The sequence below is a fragment of the Oppia nitens genome, unplaced genomic scaffold, assembly GCF_028296485.1.
Source record: "Oppia nitens isolate AA-2021 unplaced genomic scaffold, nextdenovo-longstitch-racon4-pilon3 scaffold38_pilon_pilon_pilon, whole genome shotgun sequence".
Classification (NCBI taxonomy): Eukaryota; Metazoa; Arthropoda; class Arachnida; order Sarcoptiformes; family Oppiidae; genus Oppia; species Oppia nitens.
The window spans coordinates 195,768-209,213 of record NW_026533219.1 but is presented as its reverse complement, the minus strand read 5'-3'; the positions used below and the strand labels follow the sequence as shown (position 1 = coordinate 209,213).

Sequence of the window (13,446 nt, the reverse complement as noted above, 5' to 3'; positions counted from 1 at the left end):
ATACAATAATAAACATATAATAAATAATTTAATTTCTAAATAATCTATTCTCTCTCTCTCTCTTTCTTTATATTAAAAAAAATTAAAAAAAAACAATTGTTTATTTATTTTGATTAATAGATTTTTATAATTTTTTAAAATTTAATTAATTTTTTTTATTAAATAAATAATTAATTAAAATTAATTGATTGTTCCGTTTGTCGTCAATTGTTGGCCAATAATCGGTCGGACAATCGTTATGTTAAATGTCTGCTCTTTACTAATAAATAAATTAATAAAAATAAACTATAATTTTGATAAACAGCTCTCTCTCTCTCTCTCTCACACACACACACACACACACACACACACACACATCACTCAGTCATTAACTATGAATCCCATTTTTGTTGACCTCTTGACCTCCGGAGCGGCGACGACAGTCCGTAAATGGCGTGTCGGCAGTGGACAGAGCGCCTACTGATTCACACCTCGGATACCGATTCCTTCTCGACTTCCGCTACTGACGGCGGGGGCGGAACTGCTGACAGCAGTAGTAGTAGTTGTGACCACAGTTTCGGCACCCGATTCCAGTTCTAACGGTGTGTCCAAAAATCGCGCGATTGGTATGAGTACTGCTGTTGCCGTCAAAATTATCCAATTTGGTGACCAATCGACTGGTTATCCCTATTAGTACAGCGCTTTTTTTTGGCGGCCACTGCACTGATACGCCCATATCGGTCAACATATCGGGACATTAGGTCCGGGTTTGGCCCAACACACGGAGTAGTAGCCGCTGTAGTAGTAGTAGTAGTACTTGTAGTCATGTTATTGGGTGTGTGTGTGTGTGTGTGTCCACCGTAAGTCCAACAATGGTGGTAGTGGGTGGGGGGAAGGGGGGTTAGAGTTAGACTATATGTGCTTTTATTAAATGGTGTTCCCACATACACACGTGTAGGGGGTAGGGGTGGCTTTAGATAATGTTTTTTAGATTGCACCTGCTCTAAAAAAATATAACATATATTTTTTAAAAAATAAATCAAGTTTTTTATTAAAAGTTTTTATTTATTTTTTTAATAAAATAAGAAAACCTGTTTAATACATGATAACAGCTATAAGTATTTAAATATATATATATATAATTATTTTTATTTAGAGAGAGAGAGAGAGAGAGAGAGAGAGAGAGAGAGAGAGAYAGATAGAGAGAGAGAGAGAGAGAGAGAGAGAGAGAGAGAGAGAGAGAGAGAGAGAGAGAGAGAGAGAGAGAGAGAGAGAGAGAGAGAGAGAGAGATCAATAAGAATTTTAATCTAAATTATAATTATTTATTATTATTAACTATACAGACGACTAATCAACCAATTGTTGATCAAATCTATAACTTATGTATTGATATAAGAGATACATTAGAGAGAGAGAGAGAGAGAGAGAGAGAGAGAGAGAGAGAGAGAGAGAGAGAGAGAGAGAGATCATGTATTCTGTTGGACGCGCGGAACACGTGTTTGTTGTCTTCTCTGACAATAATCGTATAGTTGACTGCACTCTCTTCTAATAGCATTATACAAGTGATTAATCCTAAATATATTGACAAAAAATTTTTATTAAATTAAAATAAAAAATATAAAAAAATTTATACATATATTTTTTATATATATAATAAAAAACAAACCAATTTAACTCTTGTTCGGTAAAATCATTGGCCATTTTGGCAATATTTTCGGGTAATTTAATCAGCCATTCGTTTCGGAACTTATTGGCCGATGATCTCATCAATCGTTGGTCATTAGGATTATGTTTGGCTGAAAATATTGTCCAAAAATATTCGAGTGTTTTGCAAGCAATTATCATCAATTGTCCGATACTTGATTGGCGTCTAAACATAATATAATAGTTTATAACAAATATATATTTATATCAATAATTTATAAAATGTATAGAACTCTCTCTCTCTCTCTCTCTCTCTCTCTCTCTCTCTCTCTCTCTCTCTCTCTCTCTCTCTCTCTCTCTCTCTCTCTCTCTCTCTCTCTCTCTCTCTCTCTCTCTCTCTCTCTCTCTCTCTCTCTCTCTCTCTCTCTCTCTCTCTCTCTCTCTCTCTCTCTCTCTCTCTCTCTCTCTCTCTCTCTCTCTCTCTCTTTCTCTCTAATATCACATTTATAATACACTTACTTAGCATATAAATCATCGCCAACTGGTATTTTGACATTTATTGGATGCATCAAACTTGTGATGTAACCAATCAATTGGTTTATACCATGAATAATGATTTTGCCATTGATTTCCATTGATATATCATCGCTATTATAACAACAACAACAACAACAACAACAACATAATTAATTAATTAAATTAAAAATTAAATTATTATATTATTTATATATATATATATTATAATTACTTACTTAATAATATCAGTTGTATTGTCAATCAACTGATTACCAGTCAATGCAATACAACTACTATTTGATTGACTATTGATATCTAAATCACAAATTTCTTGTTTTATTTCACACAATGACTGTGAATATGAAGCCATAATATTTAGATTCAATGAAAAACAAACAAAAAAACTTATTTTATTTTAAATTGTATTATATATATAAAAGTTTAGTTAATTAATTAATTTACAAAAATTAAATCATTAAATATATATATATATATATATATATATAATAATAACAATAATGTATTGCCAAATGAAAACCTAATACCATTAAAAAAAAACATTAATAACAATAACAATGTTTTATATAAATAGACTGATCATCATTACAGGTGCCGCCTGTATAATACATATACAGTTATAATTTTTTTTACAAAAAAAAATACAATTAATAAATTTTTAAAACTTTTGAATAATTTATTAATACCGGTATATAATAATAATTAAAATAATTGCACTTTTTATTATATATATATATATATATATAAATTTAGTTTTTTTAATAAATTATTTGGTTTTTTTTTTTGATGGTCACTCTACTCTGTTTAATCAGTTAGAGTCTACTATCTTTACACATAATATACTGCACACTAGAGGTCGGAATCGGGCAATATTTAAGGAACCGAACCGAAACCGTAGTTACGTTACATAGTTTTTTTTTAAAAAATATCTAAATTTTATATTTTCACCGAAATAAAAAATATTCAGTCAATTAATTAGAATAACTATAAATTAATTTAGTAATAGTTTAAAAAAATTATTTTATTATAATATGTTTATATTATGTTTTTTTTTTAATAATTATAACCGAAATTTAAGAACCGAACCGAAACCGTTTAATAGGAACCGAAATATATATATATATAATATGTATAATAAAAGTAATAATAGAAATGATTTTTAAACTAATTTTATTTTAATTTTAATAATTTATAATCAATAATCAATAATAATAATAATTTTTAATAATTAATTTTAATATTAATTATTTTTTCATTATTTAATACAAAAATATATTTATATAATAATAATAATAATACTGTAATAATATAGTAATAAATAATTAATAATTTTAATTAATAATGTATAAAAAAAAGTAATTGAAATATTAGAAAATATATGAATATGTATATAATATATAAATATATAAATAGAAAAAATTTGGCAACAATTTAAATTTATGACTGTCCACTCACCCACACCCACACACACACACATGTAGTTTAATATTTTAATAAAAATTTAAATAATTTATATAGATTGAGATTTTTAAATAAATAATATCAATTAATAGGTAAATATATATATATATATATATATACAGTATAATAGTTAAGAGAAAAAAAAATTTGTAAATTTGTCGGTCATTTCGATACCCCTGTGTTTGCACTTATCGGGGATCCAAAAGCATACCGAAAGCACTGGTACCCATTTTGGCCAACTGTACCCCACAATAATACATTCGGATACACCTTTCAAATGGTCAACTTCGGCGGCTCGGATCAGTAGATCCGACATCCGTTGGAATAGTTAGGAGAAGTGGGTAAATATGATGGACTCGTCGGCGAATACGATGGACTTGTCGGACTGTATGTGGGACTGGACGGACCCACTCCGGGACACATCGGTGCATAGGCCGGTGACGACGGCGAATAGGATGGCGATAGCGGGCCGTGCGGTGACGGTATGTATGGCGATGATGGAGAGCCAGGCGAACCGGGCTGAGGTGACCAACCGGGCGAATAGCCGGGCGAAAAACCGCTTGCATCGGATGCGGCAGACGGCGAAAAACCGGCCGCATTGGGCGTCATTCCTAAACCGAGTCCCGGCGACCATGCCTGGCCGTAAGCTGGAGTGGCTCCCTGTCCCCATGGAATCATCTGGGGTGTCATACCGGCCATAGATGGCGAATCGGCACTACCGAAAAATATGCCGGCACCTGTTAAAATAGTTAAAATATAATAATTAATCGGTAAATATATAGTTACGGTAAAACAACATTAGACTACTACTAACCCATAGTTCCCATTCCGGGCAAATTTGTAGGTATTTCGATACCCTGTTTGCACTTATCGGGGATCCAAAAGCATACCGAACGGCACCGGTACCCATTTTGGCCAACTGACCAACAATAATACATTCGGATACACCTTTTAAATGGTCATCTTCGGCGTGTTTTGTGGCATCGATCAGTACAGTCGACTGTCTCCTCGAACGAACAGCGCATCAAACAGCCGACATCCTGTCTGTTGATACCGTGTCGACCGTAATGGCCATCTGAATGACCTTTAGCCGCGTCATTACGTCGCACAGTAAGGCCAAGTGTCGATAGTTGACATACGAACCATCGAAACTGATTACGTGATTCATCTCTTTTTCGACCGCTTTCAGGGACGGCTTCGATACTCAAAGTGGCAAATATTTCGCAAATATCATTAGAATAGGTGTTCGGCGCCAGAATCTCGACATCCCGTTCCGAAATCACCCGCATTATTGATCAGGCATTTCGTAGTAAACGTTAACAAACTCTTGGTCTTCGATAATGACACTGTTCAGTGGATCGGTATCGTAATAGATGGCCGTATTGGCGGTCACCTTACGTAGGGTTGTATGCTCGAGACGGCACAATCTTTGGCTTTTTCGGCATCCCTGGCGGCCGCACCCTTCAAGAAAACCGTCAGCGACGGTGTTTTCGGTTTCTTCGATATGTTAATAATTTCCTTAAGTCTGGGAACACCTAAGGTTACGTTTTTTTGCGGACACACCGGCGTAATGGAAAGTATTCAGTGTCATCTGAGTGGCCGGTTCGCCGAGCGATTGGGCGGCCAGCGCTTCGATCATTTCGCAAATATCAATTGAATAGGTGTCATACCGGCCATAGATGGCGAATCGGCACTACCGAAAAATATGCCGGCACCTGTTAAAATAGTTTAATATAAGATAATTAATCGGTAAATATATAGTTAAGACAACAATAGACTACTACTACTACTAACCCATAGTTCCCATTCCGGGCAAAGTTGTAGATATTTCGATACCTGTTTGCACTTATCAGGATCCAAAAGCATACCGAAAGCACTGGTACCCATTTTGGCCAACTGTCCAACAATAATACATTCGGATACACCTTTCAAACGGTCAACTTCGGCGTGTTTTGTGGCATCAATCAGTACATCGACAGTCTCCTCGAACGAACAGCGCATAAAACAGCCGACATCCTGTCTGTTGATACCGTGTCGAGTATTGGCCATCAGATCTATATCCCGTTCCGACAGTACACGCATCAGTGATGTACCATCAGTTTCCAGTAGCCATTCGGCAATGGCCTTATAGTCGCCGGTTTCGGTAACCATAATCTTCTTTTTATTATCAGTTGTCGGTAAATGCATATAAACTTTGGCAATGCTTGCGATTCCCTTTTTTTGAAAAAAATTAAAACAAATTATTAGTTTTAAAAAAAACTTACCGTAAGATAATTGTTGACCCAATTCGGTGATCACACACTAACATACCTGTAGTGTAATATCCGACAACATTGACGACTCAATACACCGGAGGAATACGTCGTCTTCCATTTTGTCCACTTATTCTTCTTCTTCTTCCATTATTTCGTCGCTATTCATAATACGTATACGAAGTATAAGTTTATCGTTGAATATACAGTTGAGATCGTCGCCAAAACCGGCACTAATTTTTTCGGCAATCGCTTCCATCGTTCAGCTTCTTGTCGGTCATAGGTTTGCGATCTAATTCTATACGCAAAAACCACAGACTGATGAGTGGAGACATCGAAATCAGGCATTTCGTAGTAAACATTAACAAACTCTTGATCTTCGGTGATAACACTGTTGAGTGGATCGGTATCGTAATAGATGGCCGTATTGGCGGTCACCTTACGTAGGGTTGTATGCTCGAGACGGCACAATACATCTTTGGCTTTTTCGGCATCTCTGGCGGCCGCACCCTTCAAGAAGACGGTCAGTGACGGTGTTTTCGGTTTTTTCGATATATTAATAATTTCTTTCAGTCGCGGAACACCTAGGGTTACGTTTTTGGCCGAAACACCGGCGTAATGGAAAGTATTCAGTGTCATCTGAGTGGCCGGTTCGCCGAGCGATTGGGCGGCCAACGCACCGACCATTTCGCCCGGCTGTACCTGCGATTGTTGAAATCGGGTTTAGATTTCGCCGATCAACCAGTCGAACGCTTCGGACGACAACCGATCGGATTCGGTAATCTTTTTCGAACAAAGTGTCGATCGGAGCAGTGCCCGAAACAGTAGGGTTGCATTTTTATTGGCCTGTACCGATAGGCGATCTTCGCCGGGTACTATTGTCAATCGGCTGACCAGTGCTTCGACACCGTCGATGACTTTCAGCGGCGACAGATCAGTTTGGCCGCGAAGATTTACGTGAAATATTTTCTGCGCATTCCATATCATACGATTCAGATTGCATGGCATCACTACCTTGGAGTCGCCGGTCGGAAATATGTCGCGCAATGTGTCCCGATCGGTACGTATGCGATCCCATTCCTGTTCGAGTTCCGACAGTGAGGACGAATTGCCGAGCAGTTCGCGGACAACGTCTTCGGTAAATATTCTGCCGATAAACAAAACAAACACAATAAATAAAAACCAAAACTAATAATTTGAATGAAAAAAAAAATCGCTTACTTTCGTAGATAGCGTTCGTTAGAGGCGTCAAACTTGAACTTATCTTTCAGTGCCTTATTGTTTGGCTTAAGTGTCGGTAAATTTTGAAACTCAACGGCACCGCCATCGAGGCCGTCCTCACCGTAACGCAACTGAATTACTTGGCCATTGGAATTACGTACGGTTCCGTCGTAGGTAACCATTACCGATTCCATAGCTTTGATCAGCCGTCGTTGAATATAACCGGTTTCGGCCGTTTTGACGGCGGTATCGATTTTTCGCCGCTATTCATAATACGTATACGAAGTATTAGTTTCTCGTCGTTGTTGTCGTTGAATATACAGTTCAGATCGTCGCCAAAATCGGCGCTAATTTTTTCGGCAATCGCTTCCATCGTTCAGCTTCTTGTCGGTCATAGGTTTGCGATCTAATTCTATACAACAAAAGCCACGGACTGATGAGTGGAGACATCGAAATCAGGCATTTCGTAGTAAACATTAACAAAATCTTGATCTCCGATCATAACACTGATCAGTGTATCGGTATCGTAATAGATGGCCGTATTAGCGGTCACCTTAAGTAGGGTTTCGGTTTAAATATGGTCGGCATCGGCATCTTTCCGTTCAAAATCGGCAAAAACATCAACAAAGTTATCATCTGTTCCTTATCGAGGAATACGTCACGTTTGGTCATTTTGCGTACGGCCGTCAGTGTGTCCTGGACGATACCCATTACGGGTTTATTACTTTGCGGGGTAATGATGTTACGCGGGACCATGGCCAGCTGTTCGATTTCGGCTTTAGTTTCCAGCGACTGGGGTACATGCATATTCATTTCGTCGCCATCGAAATCGGCATTGTAGGGCGTGGTTACCGATAGGTTCATCCGGAATGTTGACCACGGCAACACCCGTATCCTGTGGCCCATCATAGACATCTTATGTAGGGTTGGCTGCCGTTTGAAAACGATAACATCTCCGTTCCGAATGTGTCGTTCAACTTTGTAGCCGTACTGTAGATGCAAATCACTTGGTTTCGGATGAAATCGCAGATCAATACGTTCGCCATTGTCCCGAATGATGTATTTGGCTCCGGGATACTGGTTATGACCTATGCGTACCAGTTCGTACATCTGTTCGATGTTAAACGGTGTAACAATTTCCGGGAATGTCAGATTCTGGGCTATACTACGGGGTACACCGATTTCGTCGATACGCAAATTAGGATCGGGCGTAATGACCGTACGGGCGCTAAAGTCGACACGTTTGCCCATAAGATTACCGCGAATTCGACCTTCTTTCGACTTTAGTCGCTGTTTGATTGATTTCAGTGGTCGACCAGATTATTGTTGAGCTTTCGGTATACCGAGTATATCGTTGTCGACCAGTGTGTGTCCGCATAATACTGAAGCATTTTGACATTTTCGGCAATAATATGTGTGGCCGCACCCTACTAGTACTTCCTCGTCGGTAATGTGTTTGAATATTTCGTGCACTCGTTCGGCGGTCAAAAAGATTTTCTTCTCCTGAGAATCTTTGTTAAGGTGTTTCCATTCGGCGGTCAATTCGAGTCCTACTCGCCTAATACTAGACTGATATCGACCGCAACCTCCGTGACTGTTCAACTTTTTCATCTGATCGCCATTATTGTCATCGTTGCCGTCGTTTTTGTTGATATCCATGTCTTCGCCACCTAAATAACAACACAATAACAACAAAAATCAATTAGTTTTCGATACAGTGGTCATCGATGGTAACCCTCTATCTCTCTCATCTCTACATACCTTCGCAAATGTTTTTTCCTTTACAAAGATCGTAGACGTGAGCCAACCGTTTCCTGGGATTGCCTTTTGTTTCGTTGATAATCTCTTTGATCTTCGGATTGGTGGGCGATATCAACATTTTTGAACAATAAAAACAAACACAACGAAGTGTTTTGATAATCTTTGTCAAAAAGCCGATATGAAACACGGGTTTGGCCAGTTCGAGGTGACCAATGTGTGTGTGTGTGTGTGTGTGAGTGAGTGAATGGATGAATGTGAGTGAGAGAGAGAGAGAGAGAGAGAGAGAGAGAGAGAGAGAGAGAGAGAGAGAGAGAGAGAGAGAGAGAGAGAGAGAGAGAGAGAGAGAGAGAGAGAGAGAGAGAGAGAGAGAGAGAGAGAGAGAGAGAGAGAGAGAGAGAGAGAGAGAGAGAGAGAGAGAGAGTGATATTAAGCGATGTGATGTCGATAAAGATCAATGTATATTTGACGAATCCAATAGTCATATTGATTTATAAGATAAGTCAACCTATAATATAAATATATATTTTATAATTATAGTTATATATATAGTTATCTAGCATTCTCAACTGGTTATCAATTAATAAAAAAAAATAATTATAAAATACATACTCTTGAATTTCCTGTTGACTGAAATTTTGGACCAACTCATCAAAAGTTACATACATTTCTGCCATCAAAATGGTCACTAATTTTGTGGCACCTAATCTCTGGCGCCGATAGTTATTACCGTTTGTGTAAATAACCCAATATTGTTCATAGGATTTCCAAGCAGTTAACGTAAGCTTTCCAATAGCCAATTGTCTGCTAAATATATTAATAATAATAATAATAATAATAATAATAATAATAATAATAATTATATCAATTGTCTATTAAAAAAATAAAATAAAATTATTTATCAACTATTTTAGAGGCCATTAATTATTTAATTAGCCCGAACCCGAAGTACCCGTAAATACCACTTTTGAATCTTTGTGAAAATTTTTGCCAATAATAAACAAATCGTTACCGCCTTTGATGTCCGACTCGCTTCAGTATACACATACAGTCGAGAACCGTTAGGTATTGATGTTTACCCATCAGTTTCAACTCAATAACATTGAAACCGTCAACTTTGGTCATCTTATACGGTGTTTTACCGCTGACTTCGCAGGCCTGATAAAACAGGTGCGGCTGACCATAGATTGGTGTCGTGTCCGATAAAACATTGCATCTTACTTGGCCCGTCCTTGGCCGAGTAGCCAAACAACTGGACGGCCGGATACGATAGACCCGTACGGTCTTTGATAGTACCGCGCGATCCCTCCGTCATATACCGGGCCCTGTGATGACAATCGGGTTGCTTAACAATACGTAGTTCACGGAAACCGTCCGCTGATTTTGACGGATAATCCGAAAACAATTTGATTTCTTTGGCAGCAAACGACAGGCCATCACCAGTCGGTAGTATAGCATCCAGACTCCAGTTGGCCGAAGTGGCCACTCCTTGAAAACTCAATGGCGTATAATATCGTCAAATGGCGAACCGTTGGCCGTACTGTCCATTCGGGTATAGCTAGAGTGTTGCTTATCGGCGACAACTGTGGCGACGATTGCGTCGAATAGCATGTATTAAAACCGCTGTCCTTCGCCAGTCGTTAGACTACCAATCGGTTTGTTTGTGTTTGGACTGGCAGTGTCCACGGTATCGGCCAATTGGTAACCCCAGAAATTAAAAATATATATATATTAATTAACTTACCTTTTGTACTCCTGGCAATTCATATCACCATAGTGATTGATCAATCCAGAAAGATACTGGATCAATTTAATGATGCCATAGTATCCCTGATCAGCTACCGTTGGGTCCATTTCTCGCCAAATAGTACTACTACTACATCAACAAAAAAAAACAATTTAAATCAATATAAACTTTTTGTTTGTCAAACATTTTCGCAATTTTTTTTTCCATTCAATGAACTGATGGTCGGTTTAATTGCAAACACTATTAATGTTAGAAAACACTGAATTGATTTCAATTGCATTGCAATTCAAATTTTAAATGTTTTTATAAAATATTTATATATTTTTTTTTGTTTGTTTGATAACCGATTTTCGGGGACTTTTTTTTCGGTAAACTTTTTGTTGTTTGTCTATTATTATTACAAATTGTTTTTTTTAAACACAACAATTTATATGATATAATAATATTTAAGTTATATATATATATATATATATATACTGAGTGTATGGTATGTTATATCACAGTAAATACAGTTTTTTAAAAACAATTTTTGTGTTTTTTTTTACAAATGTATTGTAAATTGTATTAAAACTTTTAAAGTATTATAAATTTATGTAATAATAAATAATGTGTTTTTTATATAAATTATAATCAATATGTACTGTACCTGTATATAAAAGACACTACAAATTCTCACTAAATACAAGTAAACTGTTTTTGAAATTATATTTAAATATATATAAAAAAAAATATATTATTATTATTAATATATATTTAATAGACAACACACACCATAAACTAAATGATTGTACAGAAAAAAAATGTAATTATATTTTATAATAAGTATATATCATATATACTACTAATAATTATTATAATAATAATATGTATACAAATATATATATATATATATATTAAAAATTTTATTTAATAATATACTTACTTATGAATCAATTTTAAATCGATAAAATTATTATTATTATTATTATTATTATTATTATTATTATTATTATTTGATTCACTATTGATATTTAATTCAATAATTTCTTGTTTAACAACACTTAATGTGTGTGAATATGAACTGATATATTGTTTATCAGTCATATTGTGTGTTTGAATCAAAAAATTTTCAAAAAAAATTGTATTAAAGTTTAATATATATATATAAATAATAATAATTTAAAACTAATTAATTTTAAAAAATATTATTATTACTAAATGTTTATAAAAATTTTTAAAAATATATGACTAAAACATCTACAAAAAGTAAATACTAGTTGTCAATGGAAACCACTGTCAACAACAACAACAACAATATGTTATAACAACTAGTATTTATAATAGACTGATCAACAGTACAGGTGTTACCCTATAAATTTAATACATTTTAAAAAAATAATACAAATAATTAATTAATTAATATATTTTCAACAACAAAAAAATTAAATTTATAAATTATATAATAAATAAAAAACAAATTGTTAAATTTATTTATTTGTTTAGTAAATTATTCTATCAATATGTACTGTATATGTATATAAAAAAAATTAGTTTTTTTATTTTGTTTTTTGGTCACTCTATATATATATATATATACAGTCGATGACAAAATAGATGAACGAGGTTTTTTGTGTATATCTTTAGAATGGAAAAGAACTAGAATAAAAAAAAATTTTTGCTACTATTATTTATTGGGACGGTCAGTTTGGTATTGTCACTTTTTTTGTAATTGGGCACAGGTATGCAAGGACAGGGATGGTCAATATCTCGAAAACTATAATAGATATTAAAGTTTTATAAATTGATAATTATACTAAATTATAAAATATTAGACACGTGTTTTGACATTTTTAATTTTATTGCAAAGTATTCGAACAAAATTAATTTGTTTGTTGCAAAAATCAAAATTTAGGAGGTTATATCTTTTAAACGCATCGATTTATCATGATTTAGTAAATTGATTTAAATTCTATATTTTAGTACTTACAATTCATCTATACATTAAATTTAGTTAGCTTGTTTAGTTTTTAAAATATTTGTAAATTAATTTTTTTCTATTATAATTTTTTATAGATTTTGTTATCAATGTTATGTAATAGAAGACAATAATTAGTACTTAATTACAATAGAAAAAAGTTAATTTACAAATATTTTAAAAACTAAACAAGCTAACTAAATTTAATGTATAGATGAATTGTAAGTACTAAAATATAGAATTTAAATCAATTTACTAAATCATGATAAATCGATGCTTTTAAAAGATATGACCTCCTAAATTTTGATTTTTGCAACAAACAAATTAATTTTGTTCGAATACTTTGCAATAAAATTAAAAATGCCAAAACACGTGTCCAATATTTTTTGATTTAGTATAATTAGCAATTTATAAAACTTTAATATCTATTATAGTTTTCGAGATATTGACCATCCCTGTCCTTGCATACCTGTGCTCAATTACAAAAAAGTGACAATACCAAACTGACCGTCCCAGTAAATAATAGTAGCAAAAATTTTTTTTTGCTCTAGTTCCTTTCCATTCTCAAGATATATATATATATATATATATATACCAGTGATTAACATTAAGTGTTATAATGATAACTTTGTGATACATATATAACATAACTAATTTAACAGATATTTAATAGTAATTTTCATAATTTATAACAAACAATGAGTAAGTTAAACAAACACTTACTCATTTAATATGTACTAGCTTATTTGTACAATTTTGTTTTATAAAGTTTAATGTTAATCACTGATATATATACTGTACATATAATGTACATCCCATTCCTGTATATATTATTGTGTATAGTATTACTACAACTACTGTACTATTAATATACAGTACAGTATATTAATAGTTA

The 13,446-nt window shown here is 34.2% G+C and overlaps 2 protein-coding genes and 1 pseudogene across 2 annotated transcripts; all 3 read right to left on the bottom strand.

Annotated features, from left to right (window-relative positions):
* Positions 1-1,406: 1,406 nt before the first annotated feature.
* LOC128957210 (uncharacterized) lies at positions 1,407-2,513 on the bottom strand. The gene is made up of 4 exons (XM_054302940.1): positions 2,377-2,513; positions 2,144-2,272; positions 1,647-1,850; positions 1,407-1,552 (listed from the first exon to the last, which is right to left on the bottom strand). Exons 1-4 carry the CDS (start codon positions 2,508-2,510, stop codon positions 1,447-1,449), a joined length of 573 nt encoding a protein of 190 aa, XP_054158915.1. The 5' UTR covers positions 2,511-2,513; the 3' UTR covers positions 1,407-1,446.
* A 1,242-nt stretch (positions 2,514-3,755) lies between these two features.
* On the bottom strand, positions 3,756-9,109 carry LOC128957174 (DNA-directed RNA polymerase II subunit RPB1-like; annotated as a pseudogene).
* Positions 9,110-9,279: 170 nt separating this feature from the next.
* LOC128957173 (uncharacterized) lies at positions 9,280-11,533 on the bottom strand. The gene is made up of 4 exons (XM_054302895.1): positions 11,520-11,533; positions 10,595-10,726; positions 9,463-9,657; positions 9,280-9,358 (listed from the first exon to the last, which is right to left on the bottom strand). Exons 2-4 carry the CDS (start codon positions 10,702-10,704, stop codon positions 9,280-9,282), a joined length of 384 nt encoding a protein of 127 aa, XP_054158870.1. The 5' UTR covers positions 10,705-10,726; positions 11,520-11,533.
* Positions 11,534-13,446: the final 1,913 nt, after the last annotated feature.

Coding starts and splice junctions, on each gene's coding strand:
- LOC128957173 (XM_054302895.1), bottom strand. CDS start 10,704: ATGGACCCAACGGTAGCTGATCAGGGATACTATGGCATCATTAAATTG. Junction 9,658..10,594: donor AATTGCCAGGAGTACAAAAG/GTAAGTTAATTA, acceptor TAATATATTTAG/CAGACAATTGGCTATTGGAA. Junction 9,359..9,462: donor AGTCAACAGGAAATTCAAGA/GTATGTATTTTA, acceptor TTTATATTATAG/GTTGACTTATCTTATAAATC.
- LOC128957210 (XM_054302940.1), bottom strand. CDS start 2,510: ATGGCTTCATATTCACAGTCATTGTGTGAAATAAAACAAGAAATTTGT. Junction 2,273..2,376: donor AATACAACTGATATTATTAA/GTAAGTAATTAT, acceptor TTGTTATAATAG/CGATGATATATCAATGGAAA. Junction 1,851..2,143: donor GGCGATGATTTATATGCTAA/GTAAGTGTATTA, acceptor TATTATGTTTAG/ACGCCAATCAAGTATCGGAC.